This window comes from Magallana gigas, chromosome 1 (genome assembly GCF_963853765.1).
Source record: "Magallana gigas chromosome 1, xbMagGiga1.1, whole genome shotgun sequence".
Taxonomy (NCBI): Eukaryota; Metazoa; Mollusca; class Bivalvia; order Ostreida; family Ostreidae; genus Magallana; species Magallana gigas.
In genome coordinates, this window is record NC_088853.1 from 63,948,870 (window position 1) to 63,976,341 (window position 27,472).

General features: G+C 34.8%; 4 protein-coding genes and 3 long non-coding RNA genes across 10 annotated transcripts in view; 4 read left to right on the forward strand and 3 right to left on the reverse strand.

Annotated features, from left to right (window-relative positions):
• The window catches only part of LOC136274997 (ATP-dependent DNA helicase pif1-like), a 423,530-nt gene that overhangs the window by 251,367 nt on the left and 144,691 nt on the right, over positions 1-27,472 (forward strand). The window lies entirely within an intron of this gene.
• Positions 1-27,472, reverse strand: part of LOC117685086 (fibropellin-1-like) — a 187,130-nt gene that overhangs the window by 43,143 nt on the left and 116,515 nt on the right. The window lies entirely within an intron of this gene.
• LOC136274893 (uncharacterized) lies at positions 200-6,177 on the forward strand. Its single transcript, XR_010713354.1, has 3 exons — positions 200-366; positions 814-1,250; positions 6,160-6,177. It is a non-coding gene; the product is annotated as an uncharacterized lncRNA (long non-coding RNA).
• LOC136274935 (uncharacterized) lies at positions 8,296-13,657 on the reverse strand. 2 transcript variants are annotated; one of them, XR_010713400.1, is made up of 4 exons: positions 13,521-13,657; positions 12,556-12,825; positions 10,543-10,684; positions 8,296-10,352 (listed from the first exon to the last, which is right to left on the reverse strand). It is a non-coding gene; the product is annotated as an uncharacterized lncRNA (long non-coding RNA). The 2 variants fall into 2 exon arrangements; XR_010713391.1 differs by having other exon boundaries at positions 12,543-12,825.
• Positions 9,849-13,721, forward strand: LOC117682492 (uncharacterized). 2 transcript variants are annotated; one of them, XM_066082818.1, is made up of 4 exons: positions 9,849-9,978; positions 10,123-10,358; positions 12,564-12,847; positions 13,524-13,721. In XM_066082818.1, exons 1-4 carry the CDS (start codon positions 9,932-9,934, stop codon positions 13,719-13,721), a joined length of 765 nt encoding a protein of 254 aa, XP_065938890.1. In that variant the 5' UTR covers positions 9,849-9,931. The 2 variants fall into 2 exon arrangements, with proteins under 2 accessions (XP_065938890.1, XP_065938942.1); XM_066082870.1 differs by having other exon boundaries at positions 13,527-13,721.
• LOC105324027 (uncharacterized) lies at positions 19,045-24,101 on the reverse strand. 2 transcript variants are annotated; one of them, XR_010713460.1, is made up of 4 exons: positions 23,960-24,101; positions 20,677-21,466; positions 20,266-20,480; positions 19,045-19,972 (listed from the first exon to the last, which is right to left on the reverse strand). It is a non-coding gene; the product is annotated as an uncharacterized lncRNA (long non-coding RNA). The 2 variants fall into 2 exon arrangements; XR_010713451.1 differs by having other exon boundaries at positions 20,219-20,480.
• LOC117686011 (uncharacterized) lies at positions 19,709-22,210 on the forward strand. The gene is made up of 2 exons (XM_034460655.2): positions 19,709-20,449; positions 20,713-22,210. Exons 1-2 carry the CDS (start codon positions 19,709-19,711, stop codon positions 21,415-21,417), a joined length of 1,446 nt encoding a protein of 481 aa, XP_034316546.2. The 3' UTR covers positions 21,418-22,210.

Below are 27,472 nucleotides of genomic sequence, written 5' to 3' on the forward strand. Positions count from 1 at the left end.
TTTACCGCTAATAAGAAACTCTTAAAGCTTATATTTAAATGCCGCTGCAAAATGGTGCACACACACACACACACACACACACACACACACACACATATATATATATATATATATGTCACATTTAAGTTCCAAACTGTTTACCGTAGTTTTTACCTGTATATCTATTTTTTATCACATCAGGTGTCAATAGATTTATTTTTAGTACGTTAAACTCACTCAACTGGTTAGGCATTTAAATACCCGTACTAGTGTAGTCAGTTTGGGCGTAGCAGGCACCTGAGAAGGACATGCTGTCCTGTAATAGAGTTTGTCCAACAAATTATTTACATCTGAGTATTTTCTAACCAGGTTCTTCTCACTTCTGAGGTAAGAGAGTTTTATTTTAAAGTTTGTTTATTGTTAATTTCAGTTGCAATGACAGCCAAGTTCCTTTTTGTGTTTTTGTTCATTTGTTCCATAAAGTTGTTTTAAACTTACCATATTGTTTAAGTACATAAAAACTGGTAATGTTTATAAAGTATACAAAGTAACTGTAAAGTAACAATGCTCCGTAAACATTGTAAAAAGTGTGTATAGTAATTGCGTGAATTCCGTGTATAAGTAAACATTCTATTTGTATAATATATATAGTATGTGTAAAGTACAAGTATAAAAATATATAAGTAAAACATGAATAAAAGTATGCATGTATAATATAAGTAAATACATGTAAAGTATATGTGTAAAGTAATGTGTATGTATGTGGAAAAAACGTGCATAGAATATAACCCCAATGTATGGTATATACAGTTATGAAATGTATACTATTAATAGATCCCAGTATTCCAGTATTGCAGTATTCAGTATTCAAGGGAGTCAGCCTTCAGAAAATGGAACCACCATAAACATTCATCATTCAACAAGTCACGAACTTTGGCCTGTCTTACACGGATACACGGACGGATGGTTTTGTGAGCCCGCCGAGGCCGCCATTACGGACCAGCCAACAAGTGACATACAAAAACTTAAATATAATTCTATGTAAAAAACTGAATTACAAGTATAACCAAATGTATTGAACAGTAATAAAATGTAGTTAATTATTCAACTAGTTATTCTTTCTGACAATCAGCACGGCCAGTCTGTGACAATTGGTGTCAGAAGTGGGATAAAAGTGAATTCATCAACAAGAACTGTCCTTCCTTGGAATGTGAGTTTGAGGATCTGGTCAGGAAAGTGAAGTTTCAGCTGTTTGATTACAGACTTAAACGGTAAAGTTTATATTCAAAAACTGTTTAGTTAGTCATCTATAGGTACTGTGTCGCCCAAATGTGAGATATCATGTTTTTGCTTTAAAGTAGATATTCTGTAGTGACTACTTTTACAATACTCCCTTGATAGTAGAACATTGTAGTGAAAGTCAAGGTCACAGTCTGTCAGTTGTTGATAGTAGAGTATTTGTAGTGAAGGTCAAAGTAAAAGTCTGTCGTTTGTCTACCTTTTTTATGTTGAATTGTCTGCCAGCAATATTTAACCACTATGTCAAGCGAAAGTTTGAGCGAAATCATAGCAGCGGGAAAAGAATTAGGTTACACTGATCAAGAGTTGAAAGATTATGTAAAAGAGCAGCAAGATAGGCTGAGAGATGAGAGAATTCTTTTGAGAGAAAGAGAGAAGGAAGAGAGAGCATATAGATTAGAATTAGAGACATTGGATCAGGCAGTGAAATTGAAAGAAATAGAAAGTAAGCTTGAACTTGAGATGAAGATGAGTCAAGGTAATGTTAAAAGTGTAGATACAGATTCGGGTATTAAAGCAAGAATGCCTAAAATTCCGCCGTTTGATGAAAGACATGATGAAATGGACAGTTATCTTAGACGGTTTGAGCGGTACGCTACAGTTCAACATTGGGATAGGAATACGTGGGCAACTAGTCTTAGTGCGTTATTGTGTGGGAAAGCATTAGATGTGTACGCTTTAATGTCTTCCGAAACTGCTCAAAATTATGACGAACTAAAGTCAGCTCTTCTTCGACGATATGAGAGAAAGTTCAGATCCAGTAGACCTGAACCAGGTGAGACGTTTTCACAATTTACGGTAAGGCTCGGATCATATCTTACAAGATGGATCGAAATGTCCAAGATACCAAGCACTGTAGATGGATTATTTGATTTGATGCTACGAGACCAAATTTTGCATGTTTGTAACCAAGAACTAACAACTTTTCTGCGCCAAAACGTACCAAAGACAGCAGATGAATTGTGCAAACTTGCAGATCAGTTTTCAGAATCTCGAAACACTAATGCGTTAAATCTCTGTCAAAAATCTTTCAGGAAACAACTAAGTATTGATGTGAAAGGTAAGGATAATGTTAAAAATGGTAAGAACCCTCAGATGGAAAAACAAAAACCGTTCGTACCAATATCAGAGCGGAAGTGCTATCTTTGTGAACGGAAGGGCCACATAGCACCCAACTGTCCTACAAAAGGAAAAAGTAAGTTTTCTGTTTCTGGAGCCGTTCTCAACGATGCAGAGGACCATGAGCAATCAGTCATTAATTGCAGTGCTTTGATAGTCACTAATAACCCACCACTTGATTCTTGGGTGAGTAAAAATGATAACATGATTCTTACATCAGCGTGTCATAGCAAAACTCAGCAGTTACCTCTATCAGCTGGTTATGTTAATGGACGACCTGTTACATTACTGCGTGACACTGGATGCAAAAACATTGTGGTAAGAAAAAGTTTGGTTTTGAAAGATCATTTTACAGGTGAGCATGTAACTTGTGTTCTTGCTGACAGTACAAAGAGGGTAGTCCCTGTCGCCAAGATAGATATTGATTCTCCATATTTGACAGGTAAGTACAATGTCTGGTGCATGGATAATCCAGTATTTGATCTCATTATTGGTGAAGTTAGTGAAGCAAGGAAGCCTTACGATCCAAATCCAGAGTGGGAGTCTGTTCTTGCAGTAGAAACAAGACAACAGAGAAGAGAGAAAGAAAAGCCTCATCCTCCTCTTAAAGTTCCTGATATTGTGGTAGATGATATTCAACCAGATGATATTCACCGAGAACAAGAGGTTGACCCAACTTTATCTGTTATACGTGAGAATGTAAAGGAGCGTAAAACATCCCGAGATGGAAAGGTTACCTGGTTTTCTAAAAATGGGCTAATGTACAGGGAATTTAAAGGTGACAAAACATACATTCAGCTGATTGTTCCATCAAAATACAGGAATACAGTTATCAGGCTAGCCCATGAATCAATCATGTCAGGACACTTGGCTACCAGTAAGACTATTAACAGAATCCTAACGGAGTTCTACTGGCCTGGAATGAAATCAGAAATAAAAAGATTCTGCCGTTCGTATGATACATGTCAGCGGACGCTACCAAAAGGACGAGTATCCAAAGTTTCTCTAGTCAAAATGCCGTTAATAGACGTTTCATTCAAAAGAGTGGCTGTAGATATTGTGGGTCCCTTACATCCACCAACCGACAAAGGTAATAGATATATTTTGACGCTTGTTGATTATGCATCTAGATACCCAGAAGCAATTGCATTGGCAGGAATCGACACAGAACGCGTTGCCGAAGCCTTGGTTGAGATAATTTCCCGAATAGGTGTCCCCGAAGAAATGCTCACTGATATGGGAAGCCAGTTTACGTCAGCTTTGATGAAGGAAGTAAGCAGGCTTATATCCATGAGACAACTGACCACAACCCCATACCATCCTATATGTAATGGGTTAGTCGAGCGCTTCAATGGAACTCTAAAACAGATGCTGAAAAAAATGTGTATTGACCGGCCTAAAGACTGGGACAAATATTTGCCAGCATTACTATTTGCGTATAGAGATGTTCCACAAGATAGTCTTGGGTTTTCACCATTTGATTTAGTATATGCCAGACCTGTAAGGGGGCCAATGACGATCCTGAAGGAACTCTGGACAAAGGAAATCAAGGATCCTGAAATAAAGACAACTTACCAATATGTTCTTGATTTGCGAGACAGACTGGAGTCTACGTGTGAATTAGCTCATCGAACCCTTGAGGAATCATCAGCACGATACAAGAAAAATTATGACAAGAAGACCAGAAGTCGCTGTTTAAAGGCAGGAGAAAAGGTTCTTATTTTGCTCCCGACAGATAGCAACAAACTGTTTATGCAGTGGAAAGGACCATTTGTAGTTCGCAATAAGCTTAACAGAGTTGATTATGAGATTGACGTAAATGGGAAAAGTAAGACGTTTCACATCAATCTTTTGAAACAATATGTAGAACGTGATCCAGAAGATGGCAATCTCCTTTCATTAGTCACCGCCGAAACTATCGATGATGAGCAACCAATTGAATATTTCAGCTTTCCAAAGAGTGAGTCATATCTCAATGTTGACACTAACGCCGATCTCCAGGAGAGTCAACAAGAACGCATCCAAGAAGTTTTACGTGAGTATACAGATGTATTCACTGACATGCCCGGTTCAACCAATGTATTGAACCATGAGGTGAGAACTACAACAGATAAACTAGTCAGGATTGCTCCCAGACAACTCCCATATTCAATGGTAGAGACTGTAAAAGATGAAGTTAAAAAGATGTTAGAGTTAAACATTATCGAGCCATCAGAGAGTCCTTATTCGTCTCCTATAGTTCTCGTTGTGTAGAAAGACGGATCGTATCGGTTTTGTGTTGATTTTCGTTCGTTAAACAAAATAACAGTATTCGATGCAGAGCCAATGCCAAACGTAGATGCGATGTTTTCGAAATTGGCGGGACATGCGTATTTCTCACGGCTAGATTTATCAAAAGGTTATTGGCAAGTTCTCTTATCTGTAGAATCTCGACCAAAAACAGCTTTTCAAACACCCCTTGGATTATTTCAGTATACGAAAATGCCGTTTGGTTTAGTTACAGCACCTGCAACTTTTTGTAGATTAATACGATTAGTTCTTCAAGATTTATCAAATGTAGAGAACTTCATTGATGACATCTTGATCTACTCCATGACGTTTGAAGATCATGTTGTATCTCTTACAGAAGTTTTGCAGCGACTTAGAGAAGCCAATTTGACAGCCAAACCGAGTAAATGTGTCATAGCTTACAGTAAATTGGAGTGCCTTGGACACATTGTTGGAGAGGAAATGGTGCAACCACATCCTAATAAAGTTCGCGCCGTACAGGAAGCAAATCGACCAGTTACAAAGAAGCAGTTACGATCATTTCTGGGTTTGGTAAATTTTTACCGGAAATTCATTCCAAACTGTGCTCATATATCACTACCACTAACGGATCTTACTCGGAAATTTTCCCCAAACAAAATACAGTGGACAGAGTCACAAGAAATTTCATTCCAAAACCTGAAGAAAGCCTTAACATCATCCCCAATTCTTAAGCTTCCGAATTTGTCAAAAGTATTTATTCTGCAAACGGATGCATCAGACCGTGGACTCGGTGCTGTTCTACTTCAGGAAGATTCAGATCAAAAACAGCCTATTTCGTACATCGGTAGGAAGCTGAACAAAGCTGAAGAGAATTATTCGACAATCGAGAGGGAATGTCTTGCAATACTGTGGGCAATTCAGAAATTTCACAAATACTTGTATGGTCGTGAATTTATTTTAAAAACGGATCACCAACCATTGGTTTATTTAAACAGTTCCAAACTCCTGAATTCTAGACTTATGCGATGGTCATTAGCGTTGCAGCCATACAGATTTCGCATTGTCTCTATCCGAGGAAAAGAGAATGTTGGTGCCGATTTCTTAAGTCGTCTCTGATTCTCAGTGAACATTGAAACCGATGCAAAGAGACTCTTGCGTAGTTGTGTAGATAAATAAAATGTATCAATTGAGTTTGTTCATTTGTTGTTTGTGTATGAAAGTGTTCGTACCTTAAATGGTTTTCTAAAGTACTCCGTACTTCTTTAAGGGGGAAGGATTGTCACATTTAAGTTCCAAACTGTTTACCATAGTTTTTACCTGTATATCTATTTTTTATCACATCAGGTGTCCATAGATTTATTTTTAGTACGTTAAACTCACTCAACTGGTTAGGCATTTAAATACCCGTACTAGTGTAGTCAGTTTGGGCGTAGCAGGCACCTGAGAAGGACATGCTGTCCTGTAATAGAGTTTGTCCAACAAATTATTTACATCTGAGTATTTTCTAACCAGGTTCTTCTCACTTCTGAGTAAGAGAGTTTTATTTTAAAGTTTGTTTATTGTTAATTTCAGTTGCAATGACAGCCAAGTTCCTTTTTGTGTTTTTGTTCATTTGTTCCATAAAGTTGTTTTAAACTTACCATATTGTTTAAGTACATAAAAACTGGTAATGTTTATAAAGTATACAAAGTAACTGTAAAGTAACAATGCTCCGTAAACATTGTAAAAAGTGTGTATAGTAATTGCGTGAATTCAGTGTATAAGTAAACATGCTATTTGTATAATATATATAGTATGTGTAAAGTACAAGTATAAAAATATATAAGTAAAACATGAGTAAAAGTATGCATGTATAATACAAGTAAATACATGTAAAGTATATGTGTAAAGTAATGTATATGTATGTGGAAAAAACGTGCATAGAATATAACCCTAATGTATGGTATATACAGTTATGAAATGTATACTATTAATAGATCCCAGTATTCCAGTATTGCAGTATTCATTATTCAAGGGAGTCAGCCTTCAGAAAATGGAACCACCATAAACATTCATCATTCAACAAGTCACGAACTTTGGCCTGTCTTACACGGATACACGGACGGATGGTTTTGTGAGCCCGCCGAGGCCGCCATTACGGACCAGCCAATAAGTGACATACAAAAACTTAAATATAATTCTATGTAAAAAACTGAATTACAAGTATAACCAAATGTATTGAACAGTAATAAAATGTGGTTAATTATTCAACTAGTTATTCTTTCTGACAATCAGCACGGCCAGTCTGTGACAATATATATATATATATATATATATATATATATATATATATATATATATATATATAATCCAAAATGAGTAAAGTTAATCCACACAAGTAATAAATAATAAAAAATAACAGAAAGCCGATTCAAAACTCATTTCATTATAGGGTGATTTCACCATACATCGGACACATACCTTGGATCGGACGATTTCAGAAATAAACATACAAAATACTCATCATGAGTTCGTGTTTTCTTCTAAACATTTTTAAAGTCCAAGACCTACACACAAAAACGATCGCGATTTTTTGTATCACGTGTTTCGTAAAAACGCACTACACTGACCTTCGAGTGACGTCAATTTCGCCATCTTTGAAAGGTAACGTGCCGGGATTTTATGAATCATCAAAACATTAGAGTTATCTTTCTTTACATATTGTTGTACACATGCTTTAGTATTTGATCCATAAAGTGAAAAGGACAAATTTTGAACCAAATTTTAATAAAAATAGCATTTCAAATATAGTCAATTAATTGTAGCGTTCAATTTGTAAAATTTAATCATTTCACCATGCATCGGACGCTAATTAACCATGCATCGGACGCATATTAACCATGCATCGGACGATGTCCGATGCATGGTGAAAATATGTGTAAAGACTAGTTCTTGTGGGTCTAATTCTTGTCATTTGCTCTGTTTACATTTACATTTATTAAAATCATTTTTGTTCAGTTAAAAGCAGCAACTAATTAATATAATTTATTTCCAAAGCTATATTTACGAACTATTAAGATAGAGACCCCAACCTTTCTATAGTAAATTGATAAAAATAGAATAAAAAATTTAATTCATTTGGATAAAAAAAAAATAGCCGACTAATGTTCATTAACTCCTAGGACCTACAGGACCCCCCCCCCCCCCCCCTTTCCCCCGGCTCCCTTTACAATTATAAATAATCGTCAAAGTGCGACCCCCCCCCCCCACCACCATTTTCTTTGGTTTGGAATTAAATTTATTGATCTACATCCGATATCCTTACACACAAAATAGGAATGGTAGCTCGTAGATTTTAATACGCATGTAGCATCCAACTTTTTCGCGCACGAACATTTTTCTTTAATTTGCAATAAATAAATTAATTAACATGGAGCGCCCCTCCCCTCTTTAAGAGCACGTAAAAAATTGAAGTGAAAAAGGCAAAATAATAAAATGTCAAGCTAAATGTGCAATATGCTATCCCATCCCCCTTCGGATTAGGATTTTTTTTAATGATTTTGGGTATTTTTTTTTTTTGCTTGTCAAGATACACCCCCACCCCCCACTCACCTCCATTTTCAAAAACAACGAAACGTGCAGTTTTGAGATAAATTAAAAGTTTGATAATAGAAATACGAATAATTTATTTTGCAGAGTAAAATAAAACATTACAGATGTATCCTTCTAAAAGAAGAAGGTGGTCACCAGAGAGCATGGCGGCGGCTGTGAACGAAGTTAAAAATGGCTTTTTGTCCTTGCTGAAAGCAAATAAAAAGTACAATGTACCAAAATCAACATTACATGATCATGTAACCGACAGGGTTAAAGAAGGGGCAGTTAATGGGAAAACCCCAGTTCTGACAGCGGATGAAGAAAAACAGCTTCTTAAAAGTGCTACCGAACGGGCAGAGATGGGCGTAGGTTTCAGTAAACGGAACTTTTTGCGTGCCGCTGGGGCACTTGCTAGGAAGAGGGGGGTTTCATTTAAAAATGGTGCACCCTCGGAGAAATGGTGGACGCTGTTCAAAAAGAGGAATGGAGGTGAAGTCTCACTTCGACAGCCGGAGGCCACTGCCACAATCCGACATCAAATGATGACGAGACAACGAACGGACAAGTACTTTTTTGCTTTAAACGACGTTCTGACTACAAACAGACTGGGCAACAAACCAATGAACATATGGAATATGGACGAGAGTTTCATTGCGCTCTCTTCTGATTCCCCACTTGTTGTAGCCAGGTAATATCTGATAATCCTCCACAATTAAAACACACCATATACGCGGATCAGATGCCCGTTTTATATCGGCAATTTTGAATAAATAATATTGACCTCCGTGTGGGCTGTGGTGTTTTTTTCCCTGTTTTTTTTCTTTTTTGCACGTCAAACAACAAAAATAAATTTCCAAAATCCACTCTCCAAAAGTTTGAGGTGAGAAAGTCAATATAGTGTGGGTTGGTACATGTACATCGTATATCGTATTTCTGCTGCTGAATTCGTAGAATGCTTTCTAAAGAAAGCAACTTCAAACTGGAACACAAAGCCACATAATATTGCATGCCTGTCCATTCTTAAAGTTAAATGGTATAATTTTAAAACCAAAGTGTTTGAAATGAAATTATAAAATATCTAAACCCATGAAATTATAAAATATCAAAACCCATGAAATTATAAAATATCTACACCCACGAAATTATAAAATATCTAATAAAAGCCAAAATGATAAAAATGTGACACTTAGAGAGTAAAAATATGACAAAATGGATAAAAAAAACCTTTTTTTTCAATTTGCATAATCCAGAACAGGCACAAAATACATTCATTCGAAATCTGGGAATCGAGAGAACATCACAATTCTGGCATGTGGCAATGCAGCAGGTGTAATGATGCCTCCTCACTTCATCACAAAAGGCAAAACGCAGCAAGCACTTAAATCCTGGGACACAGAAAATGCCCCCTTTGGGTCTTTTATCAGCGTGTCTGATTCTGGGTGGACAAAACAGGTATACATTGTAGATTACATTTCATCATTCCTTACAAATTGTTTGCTTTCCCTCAGATACAAAGTGCTTGGGGCATTTCAATGCGTCTTTGTTTAAACAAGAGCATTTCTCCTTAAAGGGCATATCCCTCCTATGGTTCGAAAATGTATTCTTGAAAAATATTGGAGAGGAACGACCCCAAATTCTCATTTTCGATGGGCATGATAGCCACCATCATGTGGAACTCATTGAAAGTGCACGAGAAAACCAGATCATTCTTATGGAAATGCCTGCTCACTGCTCACATTGGCTGCAACCTTTAGACAGGTGTTAATATTTACATGACTATTGTTTTCTACTATGGTCATTATTTTTTTCAAGTAACACATACATGACCTAAGACTAACTGGCTAATGGATGCATTCAATGGAATTCTATATATTGGTTATACATGGACATGTTCACTTTTAGATCTGTGTTTGGACCCTTGAAAAAAAAATGGCAAGAAATCAGTTCTTCCTTTACAACAGAGACAGCCTGTCCTGTGACTCATGCCAACTTTTTTCGGCTTTTCAAAAAGTCGTGGAGCAGTCTAAAACCCGATTATCTTGTAAATGGGTTCAGGGTGACTGGTATTTATCCATTCAATCCATCTGCCATTCCAAATGAAGCCTATCTGCCATCACAACTGTATGCTGATCCTGCAGGTACACACAAAATATGTAAATGTCATAATTTAAAGAAGATTGTATTTTAAATATAAAACATTAACACTGATTAATAATGATTTCTATCATATATGGACATAGCTAATGGAAAGTTTGATTAGTACTGTTTAATTAATTTTTTCTAAATATCAGGAGATACAAAGGGAAACCCTGAAGCAATGACCTCTTCCTACATATCATTCCCTGCAGATTGTGACATGGCTGGAGAATGTACACCAGCCCTCCCTCATTCAACTCCCTCAGTTGCTGCTTCCACTGCATATTCGGAAACTGAGAGAGTTTTTCACCGTAAGGATGAATAGCACCTGTAAACACCAAAACATCAAAATTAAACATATAAATATATTGGACTGAATGCTTTTCAAGAAGATTTTTAAAGTTTTTTTTTTCTCTATACCTCCCTATGTAAAAATTTGACCCCCCCCCCCCAATTTGGCCCCATCATACCCTGGGGATAATTGTTTGAACAAACTTGACTCTAAACTATTTGAGGAATTTTTAATTTTTTTTTTTAAAGATTTCTCTCTATATATTCCTATGTAAAAATTTGCCCCCCCCCCCTACTGTGGTCCCACTCAACCCTGGGAATCATTTGAACAAAGATCTATATATGATTAGAGTTAAATTTAGCCCCCATAATTCACCATTTTTTAAAGTCTCTCGGGTACAATAAAATGTCATGTTATAATTTAGAAGAGTTGATATAAAATATATTTTTCACATATTTGTTTGATTTATTTGCACTCACTAGCAGTACATGATGTCAGAAGTGACACTATTTCTATAATTCAATCAAAATTAGTCAAAAAATTGACATTTTTCTTATCTTTTTACGAATGGGAAAAATAGAGCGCATGCTTGAACCAGGACAAATTTTTTGTCACTTACTGTGGAATCATTAGATTTCGTGGTGGCTCAATTTTCGTGGAATTCGTGGGTACCTCTCATCAACGAATTAACATTCTCCACGAATTAATAAATTCGGGTAATAAAGTCATATTTTCTCTGTAGGTTTGAGAGAATACACGAAATTATGTCCCCACGAAGCTGTAAAATTTAAGCAATCCACGAAAATTCGCCCCCACGAAAATTAATGATTCCACAGTATTAGACTTGGCTAGATACATCTCTGATTAAAATATTTTGTTGGTTCACGCATGTGCTTTATGTTTCCTGAAAAAAAAAACTGCTTGAAAACAAGCTTTTTTATGCTAAAATGCAAAAATGGCGGAAAAAGGTTGTCTTTAGAATGCCGTATTTCTTAACTGTGGGCACTTGAATCAAAATGAACATTAAGTTTAAACATCACATTTATATCTGTACAAAGAAAACAAAGAATTACAAAAAAATAATGATATTCCTTTTAGGGGGCCATTTTAGGCCCAAACCTTACATAGTCCTTTGAATCTACATTACTTGAGGATGCTTCCACACAAGTTCCAGCTTTTCTGGCTAATTGGTTATTGAAAAAAGATTTTTAAAGAATTTTTTTCTATATTATACTACTGGTGTGTAAAAATTGGACCCCCCCCCCCCCCCGTACCTCCAGGGATCATGATTTGAACAAAACTGAATCTACACTACTTAGGATGCTTCCATTTAAATAACAATAATAAAGATACCAACAAATTTTTATAATTCTTAATTCTTTCCCTTTGAAAGGGGGTTTGGCCCTTTATTTTCACAAACCTGAATCCCCTTTATCTAAGGATGCTTTTTTGCCCCATGCCAAGTTTGGTTGAAATCGGCCCAGTGGTTCTGGAGAAAAAGCCGAAAATGTAAAAAGTTTACAGACAGACATACGGACATCAGATAAAAAGTGATCAGAAAAGATCACTTAAGTTTTCAGCTCAGGTGTGCTAAAAAGCTTTAAAAGCTATAATATGTTACTCAATTCACCTGTTCTAGCTTTTGAATATTCAACCTTGACATTTAATCACCATCCATCTGGTATTAATACATGTACTTAAATCATTTTACATGCACACTGCACAACGACAGATATAGACCAATTGCAACTCAGGTGACCTATCAAAAATCTACATTAAATTTTGAACACCAAAATGTCTGTTCAATCACTGATACTATGTCAGGTATCAGACCATCCAATTTAAAATCAGCCTTTTGTTTAAATGTAAATTGAAAGAACCGAGTCCATCTTACCATATTACTTAACTGTTTCAGCGGATGAAAGTGATTTCCAGCTTTATGCCGAAATCCCCAATTTCTCTGCCGATGAGATTGAAGCATTTAAGAACATGGGGTTTGCTGTCACGAATGTGGAGATACCAGCACTGCAGCCAACAATGGAGAGCACCAATGGCGAATGTCCTCCTGATCTCGCTTTGGCTGCCATTGAATGCTCCTTGACAGTTGGCCGGAAGCAGCTATATGAGACATGCTTTGAGCATGGGGTCAACATTGATGGAGATTCAGTTTTCCACACCTGGAAAAAATTGAAATCAAAGGTTTAAACACCTTAAACATTCTAACAAACAAACTGAGTTACTTTATTATCCATGTAACATGTATTAGAGAACTAAATGAATTCAATATGATATCACAGCAGAGGAAAAGGCATATAGCATGTTGAACATTTTTCTTAATCTTAAATAATTCAATTCTGGTTGTAACGCCCTTTCTGATTGGCTAAAATTTAAATTATTTTATATCGTATAAAGAATGTTGCCTACGTCATAGTAAGACTAACGTCAAAAACGTATCAATGAGCCTGACGTTACGTTACAATTTTGTACAAATTTACGTCATTTTAAAGGTCAAATGACGGTTTTGTTTTTTTTCATCTACAATGAAGAGTAAAAAAATTAAATTATAAGCAATGAATTCAATATTTATTAGATTTATACGATATAAAATGGTTTGAAACAGTTTACACTTTTTTATATACCGTTTTGCGGTTTATAATTTGTAAACTGCCCCAAACCATTTTATATTGTATAAAACAAATAATATATTAAATTCATTCCTTAAATAATTATAAACTTCTAAAAAACTGAGGGGAATGGGCTCTCTTTTAACTATGATACAACTAATAGACAATAAACAACACCCATCCACTTATCACCAAAAAATTGTACAATTAATTTTATTCATACATGCATCAATCAATATGTTTCTTACTAGCAGATGAAAAGTGCCCAGCCAACAGTTGATTTTCTTGGAAATATTCCACATGTTCCAAAGCTGGCAGCTAAAGAAAAAAGCAAACCTTCAACTGGCTCCAAAGATGGGTATTTCGTCATCACATGTGATGAAGCTTACCAGTCAAAACTTAAGAAAGAAGAGGAAAAGAAAGAGAGAGAGAGAGAAAAAAGAAATTAAATGCAGAAAAAAGAAAAGCCAAAAATCAGTTAAAAAAATTAAAAATTAGCAATTTGTGCATTTGTATTCATATTTTTTTTACCAAACAAAATTTGTTACAGCTATAAAATGCAGCAGTATATAGGTCTAAGATTTTGATTTATCAGGCATTGATTGGGCAGGGCATTTTTTCTTGCAGCAAACAAAACTGCTTTTTTGATAACATAGGAAAAAGCATAGGGAAATCTATAAGAAGAGTAGGTGACCCCCCCCCCCCCCCCCAGGATTTAGATTTCAAGATTATTGAACATTTTGTTTTGTATTGTGTGTTTATTTTTGTTTGTCTCAGGATCATTTCATATCAGATAAGTATGTCCCCTTTCCAAATAAATGCTACGTGCCTGTAAAATCTACTACATTGTCACAGGGATGTTTACACACTTACCTTTACACAGCTGTATTAGTGTAACAGTCTGGAATGATCTAGATGCATCAAAACCTGTTATAGCTATACGAATTATCCTCTCCCTATGTTCATGTTCCAATTGACACTGATTTTTTACGACTACTGACGGTTTGTTAGCTTGTCGATGGCGGATGTCAATGTGCTTGCAACGTCACACGACCAATAACACGCACCGTGGGAAATGATAATCTCTCTCTCTCTCTCTCTGTCTCTCTCTCCAGTCAATCTTTCATAAATGATTGACTGATCTATTTGATTGCGAAAAATCAAATAATATGATATCATATATAATTATTATTTTTACATTTTAGATGTCAGAGAGAAAGAGAGAGAGGGGGGGAGAGAAAGAGAGAGAGAGGAGAGAGACAGAGACAATGCGAGTTAATAAAATGTTTTTAGACCTCAAACTTTTCACACTCTGCTTTTCACCTAAAAACCGTTAATAATGATTCAGGTGAGACGTTGATTAACCAATGAAAGGATTAACTTGCTGAAAAGGGGAATAAAAGCTGTTCCTTCTTCGTATTTCCGATCCTAGGTTAAACTTGTCCGATCCTTGGTTAATTGTGTCCGATCCATGGTGAAAAAAACTGCTTACGGTAAAAATCAATGTTATTTATTATTTTTATCAAATTTTAACATATTTTGTACCAAAAATATCATTTTGTAAACCCAGGTGATTAACATGTACATTTCATCTATATTTTGACATTAACGGTGTCGGGAATGTATTCAAAAGCCAAAGGATGTCCGATGCATGGTGAAATCACCCTACATGTTTGCAGTAGGTGCTAGCACGATAAAATAATGTCCTGAATTGAGGCATTCGATGATATTTTTTTTAAAAATTTCACATGAATTTTAAACATCTTTAGATTAGATTCTATCGGTCACATATTTATCACTTCTGTAGTTTTTCTACATGGTCGTTCGTTTCTTTGTAGAAGCGAACTCATTGCTGCCCCCCCCCCCCCCCCCCCCCCGCTGACAGGAGCTCGCGCTGAAATTTTTTTATTGTCAAAACGATATCAAGATCTATCGAAAATCATTTTTGGTGGCTTCTTCTCATGTGTAACATTTTGTTTTACTTTCCCACCCGTTTGTTTATTCGGTCAGTCTGTGTAAATTCAATCGCCTCGTGCGACCGAGAATCTTGTGTCGCTTCAGCGCACACAGCTCGGAACATATATAGCCCCAGGTCATCAATTGTTATATAATTGAGTAACAGTTGGAATGGTGCTTTTACATAAAATAATAAATAATAAAATCATCCAGAAAAAAGTTACCGTAACTCAATAGTCAATACCAAAAATGAAATGCGTATGATTGCAAACTGAAATCGGTTTTTCAGTATTCGGCGGGATTTGATTTTTCTGCTAACATTAGTATTTTTATTGGTGTCAGAGATTACGATGTAAAAACACAAACAGTAAATACACCTGATATTATTCACATTGATAATGTTAAAAAATATTTAAAATTAAATTAGTCACATTCGTAAAATAAAAATGTTCTACGAACAACCGATTATTTTTTTTCCTATGTCGTATCATTCGCGCGTAAATAAGTATGTTGTGTACATATATATACATGTACCTCAGAAAAAATTCAAATGATTACACAAAAAAGAAAGTTTGAATTAGTATTTCGGAATTTTTTTCTGAAAGTAATTTCACATTGTATTGAAAAGAACAAGAAATAAAAATGATTTAAATTTTTGACTCAATATTCGTATATATTACTGGCGTTTCGTACATGTGTAACGGCGTACAGTGTATAGATTATTATAATCTGTTCGAATTAAGAACCATGCGTAAAGATTCCCATAATAATTACTAGTAATTGCATGACTGTGTACATTGTAGGCAAATCCATGTGTGTTAATTACTTCTAAGACTCTTGGTTTTTTCTGTTAACAGTGGTTTAAATAATTTTCAGATAATTAATAATTTTTTTGTCATTCAAATTGTATGCTTCATCAAATACTGATTCCGATTACAATGAAGTCATACTTTTCCATTGGATATTGACAAAAAAAGAGACCCTTGACCATCCAATGAAAACAAATACACAGAGTTTGATTGACAGGTTCAGCCAGGTGCAGGAGACACCTGATGTCCGAGGTTATGTGTGCTGCTTGTACAAAGTCGAATGGTCTCAGTAAGAGTTATCGATGTAAATAAATTAAAAAAATATATATGCTTATCAAAACATGATCGTTTAAGTTACAGCGAAGTACATTGAAGCTTTTAATAGGGGTTTACTCCAGAAAAGTTTCTACTTAATGTTTTGACCGACCTTTGTCCAATCAGATCGTAGCTGAGCGGAGTTAAGACATTGCCGCTCATGACTTGAATGAGAGAAAGAAATGAGAGAGAGAGAGGGAGTGAATTGAGTAAATTATAAGTGGTGCCGATAAAGAAATAATCATTAGTTATAAACTTGCAAACAAATTAATTAAGGTCTGTATATAAAAATTACATGTATATCATATATTGTATAACTTTAAAGCGTTTTAAAAAACGATTGTGAAAATTTCTTTGGCCGCACGCCGTCGACAATATGTAACGTTACATGGATAAGAATGACGTAGCTTATATCCAACTAAATTTCCTAACATGGAGTCCGAGAATACGGACATTAAATATTTTGAAATGCGAACGAATGATCACTTATGAACATGATGAATTTAGATGTAGTGTTAAGGAAAGGCAACGAAGGCGGATGCTTAGTGGAAAAGTAAAACGTCTAAGGTAAAGAATGTTTCACACTGAGTAACCATGAAGAAAGTTTTTATACAAAGTAAATTTACAACTTATGTTTAATTCCAGGAAGATTCGGCAAACTTTGATTTGATTATTAACGCTAACACTTGTAATCAAAGGCCTGAAGGGCCACAATGGCGTCGAGTTAAAGTTAATTTGAAGAATAAAAACCTTAATAATTCTTTAAAAAGTCAAAATAATCTCCACTATTACAAAAATGCATATTTTTTAATATATGTTATTTATGGTTCTCCTTCATTGATCAAATGTACACTAAGGTACTGTAGATTTTTAAAAAATCCTTAAAACAAAGTATGATTCTGTAACTCTTAGTAATGTGTGTACTTAACATGAGACCAACGTTTCCTGTTGTTTTGCTGGAGATCAATAATATAAAAATATGAGTTGGGCGGTCGAATTAACATTTAAATGAAATTTGATATAGATTTTATGCAGTCAACTAAAATTATAGAAATATTAAAGGACAAAATCCATGTTTAGCTATATATGGCCCTGTGATATGTCAAAAAATAAACTAGGTCAAAATGAAATAAAATTGGTGTTATGTGTTAGTCTAGACCTGATACTATTTTGACAAGCCAGAATTTCCCCGCCAAAACGTCTGCTTGCAAAAATATGTAAATGACAAAACCGGTTCCGGATCGGTTTTGGGGTAAAATCACAGCATTTTCGTTCTTTGGTGGTGTTTTTCAACAACAGCACACCCTCTGATCTAAAAACTGTTTTTAAATTATGAAATTGTATCAATAAAAAAAGATATTCAAAGTGAAAGTTTTTGGATCAGAGGGTGTGCTGTTGATGAAAATTAGAATGTAAACAAGAAGAGGAGCAATCCGGATTTACTTATTTCTTGACAGTATTGCACGTAAAAATATAAAAACCACAAGAATCAAACACATTGTGTAATTGTCATCTAATCTGACAATTAAAAAGGTACAGTGTGTTGTTAATGAAACGTATATGTGTTCAATTTTAACACCAAATTTTGCGCATGCACGACATTCCATACATGCTTATTTGCATACGTAAACAAACAGAGACTTTTACTTTGCGTGATTAATCTTGAAAATACACGAACGAAAGATCAACAAAACCTATAGAAAATGAAGAAAGAAGAACTCTGAAGGTATGTATAAGAATTTGATTGAATACGTAGATTTCTGTTGATTTTTTCTTGAATAAATAATATTGTTCGCCACGTTCGTCTGCATGATACTATTTGACAGATGAGAAGATTGTTCAATCCGTGTATACGTTATTCAGCCTTAAAGACTGTTTTTATATAGGCATGTAATTAAAAACATACAAGAATGGTTATTAATCTGAAGATTTCGTCTAAAAACAATCAATATTCGATTGCCGATACTAAAATGCATACTGGCGATCCAGTATAGCAGATGTCATGTAGGCAAAGAGTTAGTCGTCTATATTTAGAAATAAAAATTAAGGACGCAATATAGGCTAATGGAAAATATATCTTTCTATATATTTAGTAAATAAATCAACCTGTATAAACCATAATTATTTTCTTAATAGAAGGAAAAACGGCCAAGTGTTTTGTTTTAATGTTTTTTTTGTGTACTGTACAGCATATAATTCCCACCACTACCGTGGTCTGAATGGTGTAAAGGTAGCGTTCTCGTCTGCAAATACGACGATCCGGGATCGATCTCCGCCCGGCGCTATATATTTTTTTTCTTTAAATATTGGCTAGAAAAAATATTGAGTACACCTTTTTTCAATATACACTTTTTTTTCTATAACCCCCCCCCCCTCCTAAAAAAACCATTTTCATCATAATTTGGCAATTATAGTTTATCATCATATTATAGCAATTAAAGTTAATCTAGAAAAATATGTGTAAATGATAATATATTGATCACATGTCGAAAACAACACTTGTAACACAACTGAAGGTCTTCAGCTCCACAAAACATTAGACTGACAGTTCCATTAAATACATTGGGGGGGGCGGGGGGGGCACTGTAATTCTACAGTTTGTCAATTTGAGTTTTTCTATAAAGTTAATTTATACTCGATACATTGCAAGTATTTGCTTAGTAGTTGTAAACATAAATATTCACAATACATATAAAATGATATCTTTATTTTTTAGTGAACATTAAAGTTGTGTATCACTACATTTTTGTTTTGTAATTTCAGAACATAAAAATGAATGAAGATCAATTGAAAACAGAGAGTAAAAAGATTTTCCCATGCATCCTTTGCAAAAAAAGAACAAGGCCAAATGACAGAAAAAAATGTGAGTCAACAGCAATCCGTCGCTTCCTCAGAAAGTGTTGAGGCAAACTCAAATGACATTTTTGTGCAAAAAGTGAAGACATCGCTACCATGGAAACCAGAAAACATGCCAGCAGAAGTCTAGTTCCCTTCCTGTGTCTCGGCCTCTACAACCAGGAATGTGCAGTCCACCATCTATATATTTGCCTCTCCAGAGAACACCTTCTTCACATGCTTACTGCTTAATCTGCAAGCGACCGGGTCCTAAACTTGTTGTCGTGTCTTCAGCAGCTAGATTTTCAGCCTTTCTTCACCATGAAATCATCATCCTACCTGGAAGCAGATGTTGTCCATCCCACATTGATGAAGGAGAGTTCAGACCTGGTGTTTTGACCAAAATACAGACATTCGAGTCTTCATTTGTAAACAAGTCGACAGTGCTGGAACTGATCCAAAAAATACAAAATTATGCCCTCCAGACCTGAAAAAGCAGATTTTCTTTTGAACTGCCTACCATGAGCAACAGTGATTATATGGCACTGACTAGTATCTCTAAAGAAAACTTTGAAGACCTCCATTCCTTTATTTCCAGTGATATTCGAAACACACAAAACCGAGGCACAAGGATGTCACTTGGAATCTTTCCTCTGAAACTGAGATCAGGAATGTCAAATCAACTTCTGGCCACGATTTTTGGAATTTCAAAGTCTTCCCTCTGTAGAGCAGTAAAATCAGTCCGTACAGCACTCATGAAGTCATTTGTACCACATCATCTTGGACTACAACATACAACAAGAGAAGAAATTATAGAAAATCATACAAAACCTCTGGCACAGGAACTTTTTGGTGATTTTACAAATAAGAAAGCTATTGCTGTTTTGGATGGAACTTATATATATATTCAGAAAAGTAACAACTTCCAGTTTCAACGGAAATCATATAGTTTACATAAAGGCAGGCCCCTTGTTAAACCCATGGTTGTCACATCCACAGACGAATACTTTCTAACAGTTCTTGGACCCTACCTAGCTAGGAATAATGATGCCACAATCCTCAACCATATGCTTCATACCAATGTAGAAGATCTGAAGGGCTGGTTCCATGAAGATGATGTTTTTGTTGTAGACAGAGGCTTCCGAGATTCAGTCGATATGCTCGAGGAGCTGGGAATAAGGGCCGAAATGCCTCGCCTGATGAGCAGAGGACAGAAGCAGATGACAACCTTAGATGCCAATGCCTCTCGTCTGGTCACCAAGGTTAGTTGTTTTCATATTTTGATTACCAGACCTACAACATAAATTCAATCATCATGTCAGAAAAACTTCAATACAATTATATTATACAATAATTCTACATCTGTCTTCATCTGAAATATAAACAAATGCTGTTCCAAATCATTGATTTTATGATTTTCATCATTTTAATTTTTTTTCTTTTAGTAAAGAAATATACCCACTGTTAATTTTAAATAAGGCACTTTTACCTTTTTTATGAGTGGTGCTTGTTCTTAACTTTTCAGATTCGTTGGGTCGTTGAGGCAGCCAATGCAAGAATAAAGCGATGGAAGTACCTTGCTCATGTTCTTCCGACCAATCAAGTGCCATTTATCGGTGACTATGTGCGCATCGTGTGTGCCCTCTCCAACCGTTACTGCAAGCCTCTGTCGACAGGAAGTGAAGATGAAGACATGGCCCTTGCATGCAAAATGAGGTATTTGTCAACAAAAGTTAACTCTTTACAGACATTTGTTGAAGAAAACTGTCTGGATAAGAAGTCTGTAAAGTGGGAAGTGGCTACTGATTCTTTGGAATTCCCCAACATCAGCGAAGATGACATTCGTAATCTGACCTGTGGAGTTTATCAACTGAAGTTGTGTCCAAGTTATATTCAGGAGTATTTGGAGGGGGGTGTGGATATCTTGGTTCACAGCGAGTTCCATGGGCTTATCAGGGTCAAGCTACAGAGTCGTCATGTTTCTTCCCGACAGCATCTGCTCTGGATCGAGTTTTCCGAGTCTGAGATCACTGCATGGTATTGCAGATGTCGAGCGGGTGCCCGTGTTGTGGGAGTATGTTCCCATGTCGCCGCCGTTATCTGGTTTCTCGCTATTGGGAGACACAACAGGGAGGCTATTTCGTCTATTCAAGACTGGTCCGAGTTTGTCACTGATGCAGCTGTCATTGACGAATCTGAGGACAGTGATGACAGTGAGGTAGAGGAGTAACTGAGTTCATTTTTCTTCTTCTAGTGATCAATCAGACTCTGTTGGTATCCTGAAAATATGAACATTTTTGATTTATAATGTGAAATATTCATTTATCTGATTCATTTAAACACAATACAGATCTGGTTGCATTATTATCACACAAATGTTTTGTAATCAACAATTTGTCAATTGTAACATATTATGACTTAAGCGAGAATTATATCATAATTTTTTTTTACATATATACTAGTAGAAAATTCTAATACAGTGTCAAAAGATATTTTTGTGTATTAATTTAAATAAAATGTTTATTGTTGTCGATAAGTATATACAATCTATCTAAATCATGATGGAAGCACACACCTAGTTTTTATTATGCAACTTTCTTGTCAATTACAAAATCTTCAATTGTACCCTTATTACTGGTATATATATGTTTGTATAACTTGAAAACATTGTTTGCACTAGATAGGGGTATCTCCTCTGTATAGACTAATGTCAGTGCATTTTGCATGATGTGTTCTGTTATCATGTTCGTTTAATATTGAATCATTTTGTCATCTCATTTTTAAACTAATTGACAATGTGCCATAACAAAGAATCTTTTACTTTATGATTACCATATTTGTTACCCATTATTTGCTATTTTAATTTCTGTGTTAAACATGTTACATGTAATTATTCTTTTATATATTTTTGAAATATATGAGTCATTGTTTGGGTTGAAAATGGTAGTTACATATATGCTATGTAGTCACTAGATCTTAAAATATGTTACAAATAGAGTATAGTTATTGCTGTCGTTTTTTTTTTTTAATACATGTAGTTCTTCTTTGTTTTGCATTTAAAGTAGATCCAGTGTTCTGTGATGTCACACTTTTTTGTAAAACTTTGAATTCTTTAAAAATTGTGCAATATAGTTTTATTTATTTTATGTGAATATAATCACATGGATGTAATTAGAATTATTGGTAGGTTCAAGATATTTTCGCACTTAATTTTATACTAAATTTCCAAATTTTTAAATATTTTATCTATACAAAGGGGAAATAACTCTTTTTCTGACTTTTCTCTCAGTTGTATGTCTAAATACTATAGTTTTTCTTATTCCAACGATTAATTTTAAAATATTTTTGTAATTTTCGTTTTCTGATAAAGTTGACATTAAAATTAAACAAGAAAACAAATTTCTGCCTACAAGATTTTACTTTGAACACAAAAAAATACATTTTTCTAATGCTAAAATATGCTTTAGTTTATGTTTATCTGGCATCTCAAAAAGTGTGATGACATGTATATTTTTTCTTACAATTGATGACATTTAAGTCTATTAAGTTGAAATCAGTTCGGTTTTTCAACTTTCCTCAGAGAATTCTACGAGTATGGAGCTACCTTAAGTTGGATTTAACAGGTCGGGTACACTACCTTATATGGATAGCATTATTTAACACGTGATAGTATTTTCGTCAAACAGATTCTCCAATCCAGTGAATGAGTTGCAATGCATAACGGTCTTCAACGTGTTTACGATTCAACAGACGCACGTGGTTTTTGTCTGTTTTATTCACAATATTTAATTGCTTACGCATACAAGAACAAACAGGTTTTGATATGAAAAAACTGCACAGTTGTGTATTGGTGACTTTATCATTGTGCACTAGAAATAAATACAGGTAACTGTACATTTTTAACATACGTGAATAGCCACGGTAGTAGAAATGCACAAATATACAAACGCAGAAGCGCAAGCTGTGCAGCATTTAGTATTTTGTCCGTTAATTAAGCATTCTGATGAATGTCCCTGAAGAAAATATCAACGCGCATTCTAATAATGTTGTCTTATATATGGGGTTTCACGTGAAAAACGGTACTCGCTGCTTCTAATTCTATAGGACGTACCTCTCTTTTGAACATTGAAAATGGGGTATTTAAATAGGTTGATATAAGTCCTCATATGCAATATTTTTTAAATGTGAGCATAGAAATTAAAGTTCAGACATAATTGTCCATATTAATTTCATAAATTCTGAAAAATCATTCAAAATGAGTTTCCAAAGGACAATTCAAAATGGTATATATTTTCAATACGCTTTGTATACACTGAAATTTGTAGTAGCCCACAATGCCTTGCAACTCATTCACCTGATTGGTTTGTCGATAATAGTAAACAGATGGCTAATTTAGTATGCAAATTTATGCGGACGTCACAAAATATAGTGGTCTCGACCTGTTTAATGTATATCCTTGTACATTCTTGGAATTGGGTAAATGTGTGAGTGTATCAGATCAGCTAATGAAAAAATGCATGATATGTGTTAATAAATAATACTTTAAATAGCAATTAAACAATAATAAAGCAATCTATAGTGAAGTGAACTTTTTCCCGCAATGAAATGGAAACGCTGCCAACACACCATACCATGCGGCTATGCAGCGTGTTGTACAGTACATGTGACTCGATCGTTGATCTAACTCTTTTTATATAAAACAAATCAAATATTTCTTATTTTATATTTCCTTACGTTACAGAGAGAATATCAAGATGTTTTAAAACACTTACTTTACAAATGCGTCGATGAATTCCTTTGCATTTGTCGCTGTAAAATCCTGTTTGTCACCGTGCGAAATCGTGTCACAATGGCCGACTTTACGGAAACTAAGGTGTGCCATTCGGGTAAAAAAAGTTAAAGTCCGTTTCTTTCTCGATTAAATTCTGATAATGAACTTATCTTTAACTTCAATTTAATGACAAAAACATTCAATTTCATAGATAACAATGTAGTCAATATGTAATTTACTTGAAGGCTCTTTTAAAGACGTAACGTCATGCTTGACGCTATAAAAAGCACACGTTTTTCGCTATTATAGTGTCTTAAAATAAACAGCAGAAATATAATTTCTGAATCCTTAAACACAAAAAAAAAGTTACATAACGAATGAAAAAATGTTTTAGAATATTTTTAATACAATATTAATTGCTTTTGACGTTAGGCCGATTTTGGCTAAACATGGATTTTGTCCTTTATAACGTATACTGGACGCAAGCGGATATAATAATTATAGGAAAAATCAATAACGTAAAAATGTCAACCTCTTTCCAAAAAGCTTGCCTGATTAAACAAAATTATTCAATGGAAGCATGCATGTATCAATTAGGCTATCTTATCAGTAATGAATTTAAATTTTTGCTGCTGATCATAAATTTATAAACGGAACGTGTAAATATAAGACGAAATGTCAGTCTTTTTTCGATCTAGAACATGTACAATTATGTACATATATACTAGTATCGCTTGAAATTCAATTGTTTTATTAATTATTTTTTTAAGGAATGTACACATATAATATAAGTGCAGCTTGAAAGCTGGAGATTAAATAGTCATTTTTTTTAAAATTGTATTTGATATATTAAGATGCAAAATCAACTGAAAGGCGTTTTAAAAAATTTCCAACCATATAAAATATGAAAGGGTATACAAACACGTTTCGTTTTTTGAATGTGCGTAGGGCAGCTTCATCATAATCATCTTGACAAGCAATTAAAAAAGGGTGAATTCTCAAATTCATGAAAAAAACCTAACTGTAACTTCAATTCCTTATTTGCAGTTTCATTTAATACAGTGAAAATAAAATGAATGGGGTGGCATATCCATGGTATTTCAATTTATTATATAAAAGTTAAGAAAAGTGTCTGATGCAAAAAAAGAGGGGAGGGGGAAAGCAGTCCCCCACTCCGAACCCAACCCCAGATGTTACGTGCCTGTGATATTTACAGAGCACGGTGTGCTCTGTGGTATTCGCATGATCCCAGGGGACTGGTCATTAGTCGGCGCGCAAAAACTATGAATGAGACATTATGGCGCGAAGTCCTGCTTTACCATTCACGCAACGGCTGATATCTTAATGAACTCATCCATTGGCAGAGATCAATGGGGAGGGGGTCAGATGAATTTTTGACATTTGTTTTGTAACAGCTACATACATGTATATTATACTTTGGATCGGATGTTTTGGAAGACAAATGTCGAATGATTAAACACACTTGATTTGTAGTTGTTAAATGTAGTAATGTACATTTAGTAAGACCCGCGAGTTATAACCCCTTTTCAAGATTAATGAAATCGCCCAACTGAACGAAAATCGGGTCACAACCCGCTTTTGGTGATTTAGTTCCTACAGTAAACATTCTTGCTGTATAAATATATATTTGTTTTAATCCAGACTGATGACACACTTGTAATAATGATAATCCAACACTAAGTATTACTTACATTGAATCGTAATACACAATATGATACATTGTGTTGCAATGACCCCCTCCCCCTTTATCACCGTTCTAATAAAGTGGAATGCTGATCTATTTTTAAATCAGGATTACACACGTGCACTGCATGGTGAGCATCCCTTTTCCTTGAAAACTCTTGCTTGATGTTGTTATATTACATCCAATATAACGTTTTCATCAATTGTGAATGTAAATGCTGACACCTTAAATATGATATTGCTTGATCCCATTGTCTGCACTGTTTCGGAGAATTTAACTTTAAAACCTTAGATATGCCTGACGTAATGACGTCAGGCAATCAATACATCTTTGTATATGTATTTATTTAATCAAGCATCCACTATAGTTATTACCTTATGTCATTTTTTATTAGCTCACCTGAGCTGAAAGCTCAAGTGATCTTTTGTCCGTCGTCCGTCTGTAAACTTTTTACATTTTGAACTTCTTCTCTAAAACCGCTTATCCAATTTCAACCAAATTTGGCACAAAACATCCTTATGGGAGGGCGAATATAAATTGCAGAAATAAAAGTCCGATCTGTATTCAAAGCGGAGAAAACCTTGAAACTGTAGAAAAAGGGGGTGCATTTTAAAAAATCTTCTCAAGAACTACCGATTCCAATTCAACGTAGTTTAGCATAAATTATCCTTATGGGAAGGAAAATATAAATTGCAAAAATTAAGGTCTAATTCTGTTTCAAATCCGAGTTATTACGAAAATAATAATAAAGGAAAAGTTTAATAGCTTCGGGCTCGGCATCCGGTAAAATGGGTAGACAAGACTTGGCCTGGGCAAAACAAAAGATTGGCAGTTATTAATCTGCCAATCTCATTAAAATATCAGGATATTTGATGGACCAGTATATTTGTATTTGCTGTAAATATTGCTGCAAAATAATGCGTATTTGGAATTGACGATTGCCGATCTGCCCCGGCTTTTATTTTGCCACGGCCCGGGTTTGCATACCCATTTTACCAAGACTCGTAGTCCATACTTCTAAAACGAGGTTCTTTGTTTAAAGCAGGCATGACATTATACAAAAAAGGGTCGATCTGACTATGATGAATTTGCTTGTTGTGCAACAGTTCGCGAATGAAGGAAAATTTTTGAAACATGCAAAATATATTGGTGCCGATTTTGTGAAGTAAATTGAGGCTAAATATTTCAATGCGTTGACAGTTTTCACACATGAAGTTGGTGTTAGCTTGTTCTGATTTTCGTGTCGTTTTCATTATTTATGCTTTATAACCTGGGAACTATCGTCTGTATTTCGTGATCTTTACGTATCAAATCAAACAGAGACTTCGGTAAATCAAACAATTAACTGTTTACCTGCGCAAATTAAGCAAAATCTGATGTATCAAAAAAGTACTAAAATACAATTCATTTTATCGGTAATTCGGCATTATCTTTTGCGTAATGGTAGATTAATGCAATAGGTTCTGTTGAGATGCTCGGCATTTTCTCGACTTTATGCAGTTTAAATAGAGTTTGATATCGCTTAGGGAAATATGTAGGTATATACATGTATGTATATGATTCATTTCGAAAAAATAAATTGTGTTCTTTATTTGTTATAGTGCATGTTTCTTGTGTTTTATTGTTTACAATTTCTATTTACTAACCATATTTGAGTGTTAAGCTTCGATTTATAAGCAAGATACAGAGATTTGCTCACAATTCTATGTTTGTCCACAGATCTTAAAAACTAAAGACTAAAAAAGTAAAAAAATTGTCAATATTTATTAAGAAAAGTTTCAAAGTATGTTCTTCCAGAAACCAACTTTA